Source organism: Oncorhynchus kisutch, unplaced genomic scaffold (genome assembly GCF_002021735.2).
Source record: "Oncorhynchus kisutch isolate 150728-3 unplaced genomic scaffold, Okis_V2 scaffold801, whole genome shotgun sequence".
Lineage (NCBI taxonomy): Eukaryota > Metazoa > Chordata > Actinopteri > Salmoniformes > Salmonidae > Oncorhynchus > Oncorhynchus kisutch.
In genome coordinates this window covers 48,553-61,978 of record NW_022262746.1, presented here as the reverse complement: position 1 = coordinate 61,978, position 13,426 = coordinate 48,553, and the positions used below count along the sequence as shown (strand labels likewise).

At 54.0% G+C, this 13,426-nt stretch overlaps 1 protein-coding gene across 4 annotated transcripts in view; it reads right to left on the bottom strand.

Annotated features, from left to right (window-relative positions):
* Positions 1-1,145: 1,145 nt before the first annotated feature.
* Positions 1,146-13,426, bottom strand: part of smim14 (small integral membrane protein 14) — a 16,101-nt gene continuing 3,820 nt past the window's right edge. Inside the window, exons 3-6 of one of the 4 annotated variants that reach the window (XM_031816465.1) lie at positions 9,885-9,933; positions 9,599-9,772; positions 9,479-9,554; positions 8,796-9,045 (exon numbers count right to left, since the gene is read on the bottom strand). In XM_031816465.1, coding sequence (XP_031672325.1) covers positions 9,523-9,554; positions 9,599-9,772; positions 9,885-9,933 — 255 coding nt within the window. In that variant the 3' untranslated portion in view covers positions 8,796-9,045; positions 9,479-9,522. Of the gene's footprint in view, positions 3,041-8,795; positions 9,046-9,478; positions 9,555-9,598; positions 9,773-9,884; positions 9,934-13,426 lie in introns of those variants that run through there. The other 3 variants (XM_031816469.1, XM_031816467.1, XM_031816466.1) reach the window with 3 other exon arrangements.

Here is a 13,426-nt window from a genome sequence, read left to right as displayed (position 1 = left end):
CTGTATATAGGGAATATGGGTGCCTAAGTAGTGCACTATACTGTATATAGGGAATAGGGTGCCTAAGTAGTGCACTATACTGTATATGGGGAATAGGGTGCCTAAGTAGTTGCACTATACTGTATATAGGGAATAGGGTGCCTAAGTAGTGCACTATACTGCATATAGGGAATAGGGTGCCTAAGTAGTGCCACTATACTGTATATGGGGAATAGGGGTGCCTAAGTAGTGCACTATACTGTATATGGGAATAGGGTGCCTAAGTAGTGCACTATACTGTATATGGGGAATAGGGTGCCTAAGTAGTGCACTATACTGTATATAGGGAATAGGGTGCCTAAGTAGTGCACTATACTGTATATGGGAATAGGCGTGCCTAAGTAGTGCACTATACTGTATATAGGGAATAGGTTGCCTAAGTAGTGCACTATACTGTATATAGGGAATAGGGTGCCTAAGTAGTGCACTATACTGTATATGGGGAATAGGGTGCCTAAGTAGTGCACTACACTGTATATAGGGAATAGGGTGCCTAAGTAGTGCACTATACTGTATATAGGGAATAGGGTGCCTATGTAGTGCACTATACTGTATATAGGGAATAGGGTGCCTAAGCAGTGCACTATAATGTATATAGGGAATAGTAGTGCACTATACTGTATAACTCTGAACCCCCCCTGCCTACCTCAGACCCCCCCCCCTGCCTACCTCAGACCCCCCCCTGCCTACCTCAGACCCCCCCTACCTGCCTCGGACCCCCCCTGCCTACCTCAGACCCCCCCTGCCTACCTCAGACCCCCCCTGCCTACCTCAGACCCCCCCCCCCTGCCTACCTCAGACCCCCCCCTGCCTACCTCAGACCCCCCCTGCCTACCTCAGACCCCCCCCCCTGCCTACCTCAGACCCCCCCCTGCCTACCTCAGACCCCCCCTACCTGCCTCGGACCCCCCCCTGCCTACCTCAGACCCCCCCCCCTGCCTACCTCAGACCCCCCCCCCCCTGCCTACCTCAGACCCCCCCTACCTGCCTCGGACCCCCCCCCCCTGCCTACCTCGGACCCCCCCCTGGGAATAGGGATCTATTTTTGGGGAGAAGACAAGTTCACGTTCACTCTGCCCAACACCAAACAGAGAGAGAGTCGGGGGTTAATATAAAATAGCTTTTTCAAAATGGCGTATCGGCTTCAAAACAGACAGATAACAAATAGAAAACCCTGGGGTGTATTCATTACGTCTTGCAACGGAAACCGTTTACCATTTTACAAACAGAACGAAACGGGGGACGAACCCACCGACATTTGTCCAATAGAAACTCTGGAGTAAAAAAAAAAAGGTTTCTGATGTGAAACATTTTTGTTCGTTTTTGTTGTTAAAACAAAAAAAAGTTTTGCAACAGAATAGACATAATGAATACACCCCCATGACCTGACTACACAACAACACAGTTGAACTTACACTATGACATCATCAACACGCGCTACACTCAGATCCATTGTGACATCACCGCGGAATGTCGGGGTGTTGATTCTGAAGAGCCCCTCCCCCTCTCTTGTTGCTAAGTGATTCAATCAATAAACTACATGACAAGCTAGTTGATCAGACCAATCAATAAACTACATGACTAGTGACTAGCTAGTTGACCATAACAAAATAATGTCTGAGTCCCAAATTGCACCCCAATCTATGTAGTGCACTAATTCTGACTAGAGCCCTATGTAGTGCACTAATTCTGACTAGAGCCCTATGTAGTGCACTAGAAAGGCCAACTGAGACCCAGCCGGTGATGCCCAGAGGAAAGAGGACAGTATACAAGACCGATCCAGTCTCTACATTCCCCTCTGAGTTAGATTAGTTACAAGGCCGATCCAGTCTCTACATTCCCCTCTGAGTTAGATTAGTTACAAGGCCGATCCAGTCTCTACATTCCCCTCTGAATTAGATTAGTTACAAGGCCGATCCAGTCTCTACATTCCCCTCTGAGTTAGATTAGTTACAAGGCCGATCCAGTCTCTACATTCCCCTCTGAGTTAGATTAGTTACAAGGCCGATCCAGTCTCTACATTCCCCTCTGAGTTAGATTAGTTACAAGGCCGATCCAGTCTCTACATTCCCCTCTGAGTTAGATTAGTTACAAGGCCGATCCAGTCTCTACATTCCCCTCTGAGTTAGATTAGTTACAAGGCCGATCCAGTCTCTACATTCCCCTCTGAGTTAGATTAGTTACAAGGCCGATCCAGTCTCTACATTCCCTTCTGAGTTAGATTAGTTACAAGGCCGATCCAGTCCTCTACATTCCCCTCTGAGTTAGATTAGTTACAAGGCCGATCCAGTCTCTACATTCCCTTCTGAGTTAGATTAGTTACAAGGCCGATCCAGTCTCTACATTCCCCTCTGAATTAGATTAGTTACAAGGCCGATCCAGTCTATATACCTATATAGTGCACTACCCCATAGGGCTCTGGTCTAAAGTAGTGGCACTACCCCCATAGGGCTCTGGTCTAAAGTAGTGCACTACCCCCATAGGGCTCTGGTCTAAAGTAGTGCACTACCCACATAGGGCTCTGGTCTAAAGTAGTGCACTATCCCATAGGCTCTGGTCTAAAGTAGTGCACTACCCCCATAGGGCTCTGGTCTAAAGTAGTGCACTACCCCATAGGGCTCTGGTCTAAAGTAGTGCACTACCCCATAGGGCTCTGGTCTAAAGTAGTGCACTACCCCATAGGGCTCTAGTCTAAAGTAGTGCATTAAACAGGAAATGCATTGTGATGTACAGGGTCGGAGGTCGCAGTAAGCTGTTGGGTTCCGGGGTACCAACGTAGAACGGGCAGAACGTCTGGTGGAGATGTTGGGTTGTCCAGTAGAACGTCCGGTGGAGATGTTGGGTTGTCCAGTAGAACGTCTGGAGGAGATGTTGGGTTGTCCAGTAGAACGTCCGGTGGAGATGTTGGGTTGTCCAGTAGAACGTCTGGTTCTCTCCGGTTCTGTTCCGTCTGGTTCTGCTGTTAGTCCACTGGTGGAGCTGGGGGATCCTGGTCACGACTCTGTTAAAAAGGAGGAACAACGGATCAATAAACAAATACATCCAACAATATCAAAACCACCCCTTCATCCACCCTCTTCTCCTCCATCCACCCTCTTCTCCTCCATCCACCCTCCTCTCCTCCATCCACCCTCTTCTCCTCCATCCACCCTCCTCTCCTTCATCCACCCTCTTCTCCTCCATCCACCCTCTTCTCCTTCATCCACCATCTTCTCCTTCATCCACCCTCTTCTCCTTCATCCACCCTCTTCTCCTCCATCCACCCTCTTCTCCTCCATCCACCTCTTCTCCTCCATCCACCCTCTTCTCCTCCATCCACCCTCTTCTCCTTCATCCACCCTCTTCTCCTCCATCCACCCTCTTCTCCTCCATCCACCCTCCTCTCCTCCATCCACCCTCTTCTCCTCCATCCACCCTCTTCTCCTCCATCCACCCTCCTCTTCTCCTCCATCCACCCTCCTCTTCTCCTCCATCCACCCTCTTCTCCTCCATCCACCCTCCTCTTCTCCTCCATCCACCCTCTTCTCCTCCATCCACCCTCCTCTCCTCCATCCACCCTCTTCTCCTCCATCCACCCTCCTCTCCTTCATCCACCCTCTTCTCCTCCATCCACCCTCCTCTTCTCCTCCATCCACCCTCTTCTCCTCCATCCACCCTCTTCTCCTCCATCCACCCTCTTCTCCTCCATCCACCCTCCTCTCCTCCATCCACCCTCCTCTCCTCCATCCACCCTCCTCTCCTCCATCCACCCTCTTCTCCTCCATCCACCATCCTCTTCGCCATCCACCCTCCTCTCCTCTCCTCCATCCACCCTCTTCTCCTCTCCTCCATCCAACAATATCAAAACCACACCTTCATCCACCCTCTTCTCCTCCATCCACCCTCTTCTCCTCCATCCACCCTCCTCTCCTCCATCCACCCTCTTCTCCTCCATCCACCATCCTCTTCGCCATCCACCCTCCTCTCCTCTCCTCCATCCACCCTCTTCTCCTCTCCTCCATCCACCCTCTTCTCCTCCATCCACCCTCTTCTCCACCCTCCTCTCCTCTCCTCCATCCACCCTCTTCTCCTCCATCCACCCTCTTCTCCTCCATCCACCCTCCTCTCCTCCATCCACCCTCCTCTCCTCCATCCACCCTCCTCTCCTCCATCCACCCTCCTCTTCGCCATCCACCCTCCTCTCCTCTCCTTCATCCACCCTCTTCTTCTCCATCCACCCTCCTCTCCTCCATCCACCATCCTCTTCGCCATCCACCCTCTTCTCCTCCATCCACCCTCTTCTCCTCCATCCACCCTCCTCTCCTCCATCCACCCTCCTCTCCTCCATCCACCCTCCTCTTCGCCATCCACCCTCCTCTCCTCTCCTTCATCCACCCTCTTCTTCTCCATCTACCCTCCTCTCCTTCATCCACCCTCTTCTCCTCTCCTTCATCCACCCTCCTCTCCTTCATCCACCCTCTTCTTCTCCATCCACCCTCCTTCATCCACCCTCTTCTCCTCCATCCACCCTCCTCTCCTCCATCCACCCTCTTCTCCTCCATCCACCCTCCTCTCCTTCATCCACCCTCTTCTTCTCCATCCACCCTCCTCTCCTCCATCCACCCTCCTCTTCGCCATCCACCCTCCTCTCCTCTCCTTCATCCACCCTCTTCTTCTCCATCTACCCTCCTCTCCTTCATCCACCCTCCTCTCCTTCATCCACCCTCTTCTTCTCCATCCACCCTCCTCTCCTCCATCCACCCTCCTCTCCTCCATCGACCCTCCTTCATCCACCCTCCTCTCCTCCATCCACCCTCTTCTCCTCCATCCACCCTCCTCTCCTTCATCCACCCTCCTCTCCTTCATCCACCCTCTTCTTCTCCATCCACCCTCCTCTCCTCCATCCACCCTCCTTCATCCACCTCTTCTTCTCCATCCACCCTCCTCTCCTCCATCCACCCTCTTCTCCTCCATCCACCCTCCTCTCCTCCATCCACCCTCCTCTCCTCCATCCACCCTCTTCTCCTCCATCCACCCTCCTCTCCTTCATCCACCCTCCTCTCCTCCATCCACCCTCCTCTTCGCCATCCACCCTCCTCTTCGCCATCCACCCTCCTCTCCTCCATCCACCCTCCTCTTCTCCATCCACCCTCCTCTCCTCCATCCACCCACCACTTCTCCATCCACCCTCCTCTCCTCCATCCACCCTCCTCTCCTCCATCCACCCTCCTCTTCTCCTCCATCCACCCTCCTCTCCTCCATCCACCCTCCTCCATCCACCCTCTTCTCCTCCATCCACCCTCCTCTCCTTCATCCACCCTCTTCTCCTCCATCCACCCTCCTCTTCGCCATCCACCCTCCTCTCCTCCATCCACCCTCCTCTTCGCCATCCACCCTCCTCTTCTCCATCCACCCTCCTCTCCTCCATCCACCCTCCACTTCGCCATCCACCCTCCTCTTCTCCATCCACCCTCCTCTCCTCCATCCACCCTCCTCTTCTCAATCCACCCTCCTCTCCTCCATTCACCCTCCTCTCCTCCATCCACCCTCCTCTCCTCCATCCACCCTCCTCTTCTCCTCCATCCACCCTCCTCTCCTTCATCCACCCTCTTCTCCTCTCCTTCATCCACCCTCCTCTCCTTCATCCACCCTCTTCTTCTCCATCCACCCTCCTCTCCTCCATCCACCCTCCTTCATCCACCCTCTTCTCCTCCATCCACCCTCCTCTCCTCCATCCACCCTCTTCTCCTCCATCCACCCTCCTCTCCTTCATCCACCCTCTTCTTCTCCATCCACCCTCCTCTCCTCCATCCACCCTCCTCTCCTCCATCCACCCTCCTCTTCGCCATCCACCCTCCTCTCCTCTCCTTCATCCACCCTCTTCTTCTCCATCTACCCTCCTCTCCTTCATCCACCCTCTTCTCCTCTCCTTCATCCACCCTCTTCTTCTCCATCCACCCTCCTCTCCTCCATCCACCCTCCTCCATCCACCCTCCTCCATCCACCCTCCTCTCCTCCATCCACCCTCTTCTCCTCCATCCACCCTCCTCTCCTTCATCCACCCTCCTCTCCTTCATCCACCCTCTTCTTCTCCATCCACCCTCTTCTTCTCCATCCACCCTCCTCTCCTCCATCCACCCTCCTCTCCTCCATCCACCCTCCTTCATCCACCCTCTTCTCCTCCATCCACCCTCCTCTCCTCCATCCACCCTCTTCTCCTCCATCCACCCTCCTCTCCTTCATCCACCCTCCTCTCCTCCATCCACCCTCCTCTTCGCCATCCACCCTCCTCTTCGCCATCCACCCTCCTCTCCTCCATCCACCCTCCTCTTCGCCATCCACCCTCCTCTCCTCCATCCACCCTCCTCTTCTCCATCCACCCTCCTCTCCTCCATCCACCCTCCTCTTCTCCTCCATCCACCCTCCTCCATCCACCCTCTTCTCCTCCATCCACCCTCCTCTCCTTCATCCACCCTCCTCTCCTCCATCCACCATCCTCTTCGCCATCCACCCTCCTCTCCTCCATCCACCCTCCTCTCCTCCATCCACCCTCCACTTCTCCATCCACCCTCCTCTTCTCCATCCACCCTCCTCTCCTCCATCCACCCTCCTCTCCTCCATCCACCCTCCTCTTCTCCTTCATCCACCCTCCTCTTCTCCTTCATCCACCCTCCTCTCCTCCATCCACCCTCCTCTCCTCCATCCACCCTCCTCTTCTCCATCCACCCTCCTCTTCTCCATCCACCCTCCTCTTCTCCATCCACCCTCCTCTCCTCCATCCAACCTCTTCTCCATCCACCCCCCTCTATCCCTCCTCCTCCCTCTATACGTACGTTGTGGGGTCCAATAGGTTCCCTCTATCCCTCCTCCTCCCTCCATACCTACACTGTGAGGTCCAGTAGGTTCCCTCCTCCTCCCTCCATACCTACACTGTGAGGTCCAGTAGGTTCCCTCCTCCTCCCTCCATACCTACACTGTGAGGTCCAGTAGGTTCCCTCCTCCTCCCTCCATACCTACACTGTGAGGTCCAGTAGGTTCCCTCCTCCTCCCTCCATACCACCCTCCTCTTCTCCATCCACCCTCCTCTTCGCCATCCACCCTCCTCTTCTCCATCCACCCTCCTCTCCTCCATCCACCCACCACTTCTCCATCCACCCTCCTCTCCTCCATCCACCCTCCTCTTCTCCATCCACCCTCCTCTCCTCCATCCACCCTCCTCTTCTCCTCCATCCACCCTCCTCTTCTCCATCCACCCTCCTCTCCTCCATCCACCCTCCACTTCTCCATCCACCCTCCTCTCCTCCATCCACCCTCCTCTTCTCCATCCACCCTCCTCTCCTCCATTCACCCTCCTCTCCTCCATCCACCCTCCTCTCCTCCATCCACCCTCCTCTCCTCCATCCACCCTCTTCTCCTCCATCCACCCTCCTCTCCTTCATCCACCCTCTTCTTCTCCATCCACCCTCCTCTCCTCCATCCACCCTCCTCTCCTCCATCCACCCTCTTCTCCTCCATCCACCCTCCTCTCCTTCATCCACCCTCTTCTTCTCCATCCACCCTCCTCTCCTCCATCCACCCTCCTCTCCTCCATCCACCCTCCTCTTCGCCATCCACCCTCCTCTCCTCTCCTTCATCCACCCTCTTCTTCTCCATCTACCCTCCTCTCCTTCATCCACCCTCTTCTCCTCCATCCACCCTCCTCTCCTTCATCCACCCTCTTCTTCTCCATCCACCCTCCTCTCCTCCATCCACCCTCCTCTTCTCCATCCACCCTCCTTCATCCACCCTCCTCTCCTCCATCCACCCTCTTCTCCTCCATCCACCCTCCTCTCCTTCATCCACCCTCCTCTCCTTCATCCACCCTCTTCTTCTCCATCCACCCTCCTCTCCTCCATCCACCCTCTTCTTCTCCATCCACCCTCTTTTTCTCCATCCACCCTCCTCTCCTCCATCCACCCTCCTCTCCTCCATCCACCCTCCTTCATCCACCCTCTTCTCCTCCATCCACCCTCCTCTCCTCCATCCACCCTCTTCTCCTCCATCCACCCTCCTCTCCTCCATCCACCCTCCTCTCCTTCATCCACCCTCCTCTCCTCCATCCACCCTCCTCTTCGCCATCCACCCTCCTCTTCGCCATCCACCCTCCTCTCCTCCATCCACCCTCCTCTTCGCCATCCACCCTCCTCTTCTCCATCCACCCTCCTCTCCTCCATCCACCCACCACTTCTCCATCCACCCTCCTCTCCTCCATCCACCCTCCTCTTCTCCATCCACCCTCCTCTTCTCCTCCATCCACCCTCCTCTCCTCCATCCACCCTCCTCCATCCACCCTCTTCTCCTCCATCCACCCTCCTCTCCTTCATCCACCCTCCTCTCCTCCATCCACCCTCCTCTTCGCCATCCACCCTCCTCTCCTCCATCCACCCTCCTCTTCGCCATCCACCCTCCTCTCCTCCATCCACCCTCCACTTCTCCATCCACCCTCCTCTCCTCCATCCACCCTCCTCTTCTCCATCCACCCTCCTCTCCTCCATTCACCCTCCTCTCCTCCATCCACCCTCCTCTCCTCCATCCACCCTCCTCTTCTCCTTCATCCACCCTCCTCTTCTCCTTCATCCACCCTCCTCTCCTCCATCCACCCTCCTCTCCTCCATCCACCCTCCTCTCCTCCATCCACCCTCCTCTTCTCCATCCACCCTCCTCTTCTCCATCCACCCTCCTCTTCTCCATCCACCCTCCTCTCCTCCATCCAACCTCTTCTCCATCCACCCCCCTCTATCCCTCCTCCTCCCTCTATACGTACGTTGTGGGGTCCAATAGGTTCCCTCTATCCCTCCTCCTCCCTCCATACCTACACTGTGAGGTCCAGTAGGTTCCCTCCTCCTCCCTCCATACCTACACTGTGAGGTCCAGTAGGTTCCCTCCTCCTCCCTCCATACCTACACTGTGAGGTCCAGTAGGTTCCCTCCTCCTCCCTCCATACCTACACTGTGAGGTCCAGTAGGTTCCCTCCTCCTCCCTCCATACCACCCTCCTCTTCTCCATCCACCCTCCTCTCCTCCATCCACCCTCCTCATCTCCATCCACCCTCCTCTCCTCCATCCACCCTCCTCTCCTCCATCCACCCTCCTCTTCTCCTCCATCCACCCTCCTCTCCTCCATCCACCCTCCTCTCCTCCATCCACCCTCTTCTCCATCCACCCTCCTCTTCTCCTTCATCCACCCTCCTCTTCTCCTTCATCCACCCTCCTCTCCTCCATCCACCCTCCTCTCCTCCATCCACCCTCCTCTTCTCCATCCACCCTCCTCTCCTCCATCCACCCTCCTCTTCTCCATCCACCCTCCTCTTCTCCATCCACCCTCCTCTCCTCCATCCACCCCCCTCTATCCCTCCTCCTCCCTCTATACGTACGTTGTGGGGTCCAATAGGTTCCCTCTATCCCTCCTCCTCCCTCCATACCTACACTGTGAGGTCCAGTAGGTTCCCTCCTCCTCCCTCCATACCTACACTGTGAGGTCCAGTAGGTTCCCTCCTCCTCCCTCCATACCTACACTGTGAGGTCCAGTAGGTTCCCTCCTCCTCCCTCCATACCTACACTGTGAGGTCCAGTAGGTTTGCCGGCAGGCGGTGCTGGGGATCCTCTGAGGCTGTTGGGTCTGAGGAGGAAGAGGAGCAGAACCAGAACCATCCAGCCCATCAGAACCACGGGGACAGTCAGGTCTCCACCTCCTACTGAGCCACTGGGTCCTGGTACTGGAGGGACACAGAGAAAGACAGTCCTGTTAATAACCACTTGGCTGGATGGTGTATCAACAACACAAGGCTTAAATGTGGGTCAGTGTGTGGTGATATGAAGCATACATACAGTCCTGAGGACACTCTGTGTCTGTACAGTAGGACTGAGACTGACGTAGCTGGTGGACACAGGAGAGAGAGGGGGGGGGGGGGGAAGAGAACATGAGTTTACAGATCGTGTTGGTTCTGTCCTTATTAGACCAGACAAACAGACAGAGACAGGCAGACAGACAGAGAGTAGGACAGACAGACAGGCAGGCAGACAGACAGGCAGGCAGACAGAGAGACAGACAGGCAGAGAGTAGGACAGACAGACAGGCAGGCAGACAGAGAGACAGACAGGCTGACAGACAGGCAGAGAGACAGACAGAGAGAGGCAGACAGGCAGAGAGACAGACAGACAGGCAGGGAGAGAGACAGACAGAGAGAGGCAGACAGGCGGGCAGAGAGACAGACAGGCTGACAGACAGACAGAGAGAGGCAGACAGGCAGAGAGACAGACAGGCAGGCAGGCAGGCAGACAGAGAGACAGACAGACAGGCTGACAGACAGGCAGAGAGACAGAGAGAGGCAGACAGGCAGGCGGGCAGAGAGACAGACAGAGAGAGGCAGACAGGCAGAGAGACAGACAGACAGGCGGGGAGAGAGACAGACAGAGAGAGGCAGACAGGCGGGCAGAGAGACAGACAGGCTGACAGACAGGCAGAGAGACAGACAGAGAGAGGCAGACAGGCAGAGAGACAGACAGGCAGGCAGGCAGGCAGACAGAGAGACAGACAGGCTGACAGACAGGCAGAAAGACAGAGAGAGGCAGACAGGCAGAGAGACAGACAGACAGGCAGGCAGAGAGACAGATCTTGTGGTTTTCAATGAATCATTCAATTCCTATGAGATAATGGAAGTCGTCTGGCAGCTCTCGCCCTCTTCAACGAACACAAAACTAGACCTCCGGGATGCTGGCCTTCTAGACAGAGTCTCAAATAAAAAGTCATATCTCAGACTGGCCAAAATAAAATAAAAGATTAAGATGGGAAACGAACACAGACACTGGACAGAGGAACTCTGCCTAGAAGGCCAGCATCCCGGAGTCGCCTCTTCACTGTTGATGTTGAGACTGGACAGAGGAACTCTGCCTAGAAGGCCAGCATCCTGGAGTCTCCTCTTCACTGTTGAGACTGGACAGAGGAACTCTGCCTAGAAGGCCAGCATCCCGGAGTCGCCTCTTCACTGTTGAGACTGGACAGAGGAACTCTGCCTAGAAGGCCAGCATCCTGGAGTCGCCTCTTCACTGTTGACGTTGAGACTGGACAGAGGAACTCTGCCTAGAAGGCCAGCATCCCGGAGTCTCCTCTTCACTGTTGAGTTGAGACTGGACAGAGGAACTCTGCCTAGAAGGCCAGCATCCCGGAGTCGCCTCTTCACTGTTGACGTTGAGACTGGACAGAGGAACTCTGCCTAGAAGGCCAGCATCCCGGAGTCTCCTCTTCACTGTTGACGTTGAGACTGGACAGAGGAACTCTGCCTAGAAGGCCAGCATCCGGAGTCTCCTCTTCACTGTTGACGTTGAGACTGGACAGAGGAACTCTGCCTAGAAGGCCAGCATCCTGGAGTCACCTCTTCACTGTTGAGACTGGACAGAGGAACTCTGCCTAGAAGGCCAGCATCCCGGAGTCTCCTCTTCACTGTTGAGACTGGACAGAGGAACTCTGCCTAGAAGGCCAGCATCCCGGAGTCGCCTCTTCACTGTTGACGTTGAGACTGGACAGAGGAACTCTGCCTAGAAGGCCAGCATCCCGGAGTCGCCTCTTCACTGTTGACGTTGAGACTGGACAGAGGAACTCTGCCTAGAAGGCCAGCATCCCGGAGTCGCCTCTTCACTGTTGACGTTGAGACTGGACAGAGGAACTCTGCCTAGAAGGCCAGCATCCCGGAGTCGCCTCTTCACTGTTGACGTTGAGACTGGACAGAGGAACTCTGTCTAGAAGACCAGCATCCCGGAGTCACCTCTTCACTGTTGACGTTGAGACTGGTGTTTTGTGGGTACTATTTAATGAAGCTGCCAGTTGAGGGCTTGTGAGGCGTCTGTTTCTCAAACTAGACACTCTAATGTACTTGTCCTCTTGCTCAGTTGTGCACCGGGGCCTCCCACTCCTCTTTCTATTCTGGTTAGAGCCAGTTTGCGCTGTTCTGTGAAGGGAGTAGTACACAGCGTTGTACGAGATCTCCAGTTTCCTGGCAAGTTCTCACGTGGAATAGCCTTCATTTCTCAGAACAAGAATAGACTGACGAGTTTCAGAAGAAATGTCTTTGTTTCTGGCCCTTTTAAGTCTGTAATCGAACCCACAAATGCTGATGCTCCAGATACTCAACCAGTCTAAAGAAGGCCAGTTTTATTGCTTCTTTAATCACAGCAACAGTTTTCAGCTGTGCTAACATAATTGCAAAAGGGGTTTTCTAATGATCAATTAGCCTTTTTAAAATGATAAACTTGGATTAGCTAACACAACGTGCCATTGGAACACAGGACTGATGGTTGCTGATAATGAGCCTCTGTACGCCTATGTAGATATTCCATTAAAAATCAGCCGTTTCCAGCTACAATAGTCATTTACAACATTAACAATGTCTACACTGTATTTCTGATCAATTTGATGTCATTTTAATGGACAAAAAATTTGCTTTTCTTTCAAAAACAAGGATATTTCTAAGTGACCCAAAAACTTTTGAACAATAGTGTCCATGTACATTATAACTCAACATAAGTATCTCTCTATATATACTTAGACATCTCTGTATGTTCAATAAAATAAGATATTGGACAACTCCCAGGAAGTAAAGGACTAAGCTGTGGTTCAGGTCCCGCTCTGTCTGTAGGCAAATGACAAAACTCTCATGGTTGTGCTGGACCAATGACAGCTGGCCACATAGACACACCTGTACACAGGGACCAATGAGATGGCCTGGTTGACTGGAGCGCATTCTAGAACAGATTTACACCCCGCCTCCCAGCATTCCATTGTTGCAACATTCTAATCACTACCTTGAAGCACAGAAAGAGAGAGAGAGAGACACCATCTGTGTGTGTATGTGTGTGTGTGTGTGTGTGTGTGTGTGTTGTGTGTGTGGTGTGTGTGTTGTGTGTGTGTGTGTGTGTGTGTGGTGTGTGTGTGTGTGTGTGTGTGTGTGTTGTGTGTGGTGTGGTGTGTGGTGTGTATGTGTGTGTGTGTGTGTGTGTGTGAGATCAGGTGTGTGTGTCTATCTGTGCGTGTCTGTCTGTCTGTCAGTCCTTAAGACAAACACAGAGAGACAGACAGCAGGAACCAGGATGTGCTGCTGGCTCAGAGCCTCCACAGTCCCACACACTTTTCCCCTTCCCTCCTTCTCTCCTTGTGTCTCTCTCCTTTTTCTTTTTCTCTCTCTGTCTCTTCTCTCTCTCTCTCTCTCTCTCTCTCTCTCTCTCTCTCTGTCCTCTCTCTCTCTGTCCTCTCTCTCTGTCTCTCTCTCCTCTGTCTCTCTCTCTCTGCTCTCTCTCCTGTCTCTCTGTCTGTCTCTCTCTCTCTGTCTCTCTCTCATGGTGCTCTGTCTCTCTCTCTTCTCTCTGTCTCTCTCTCT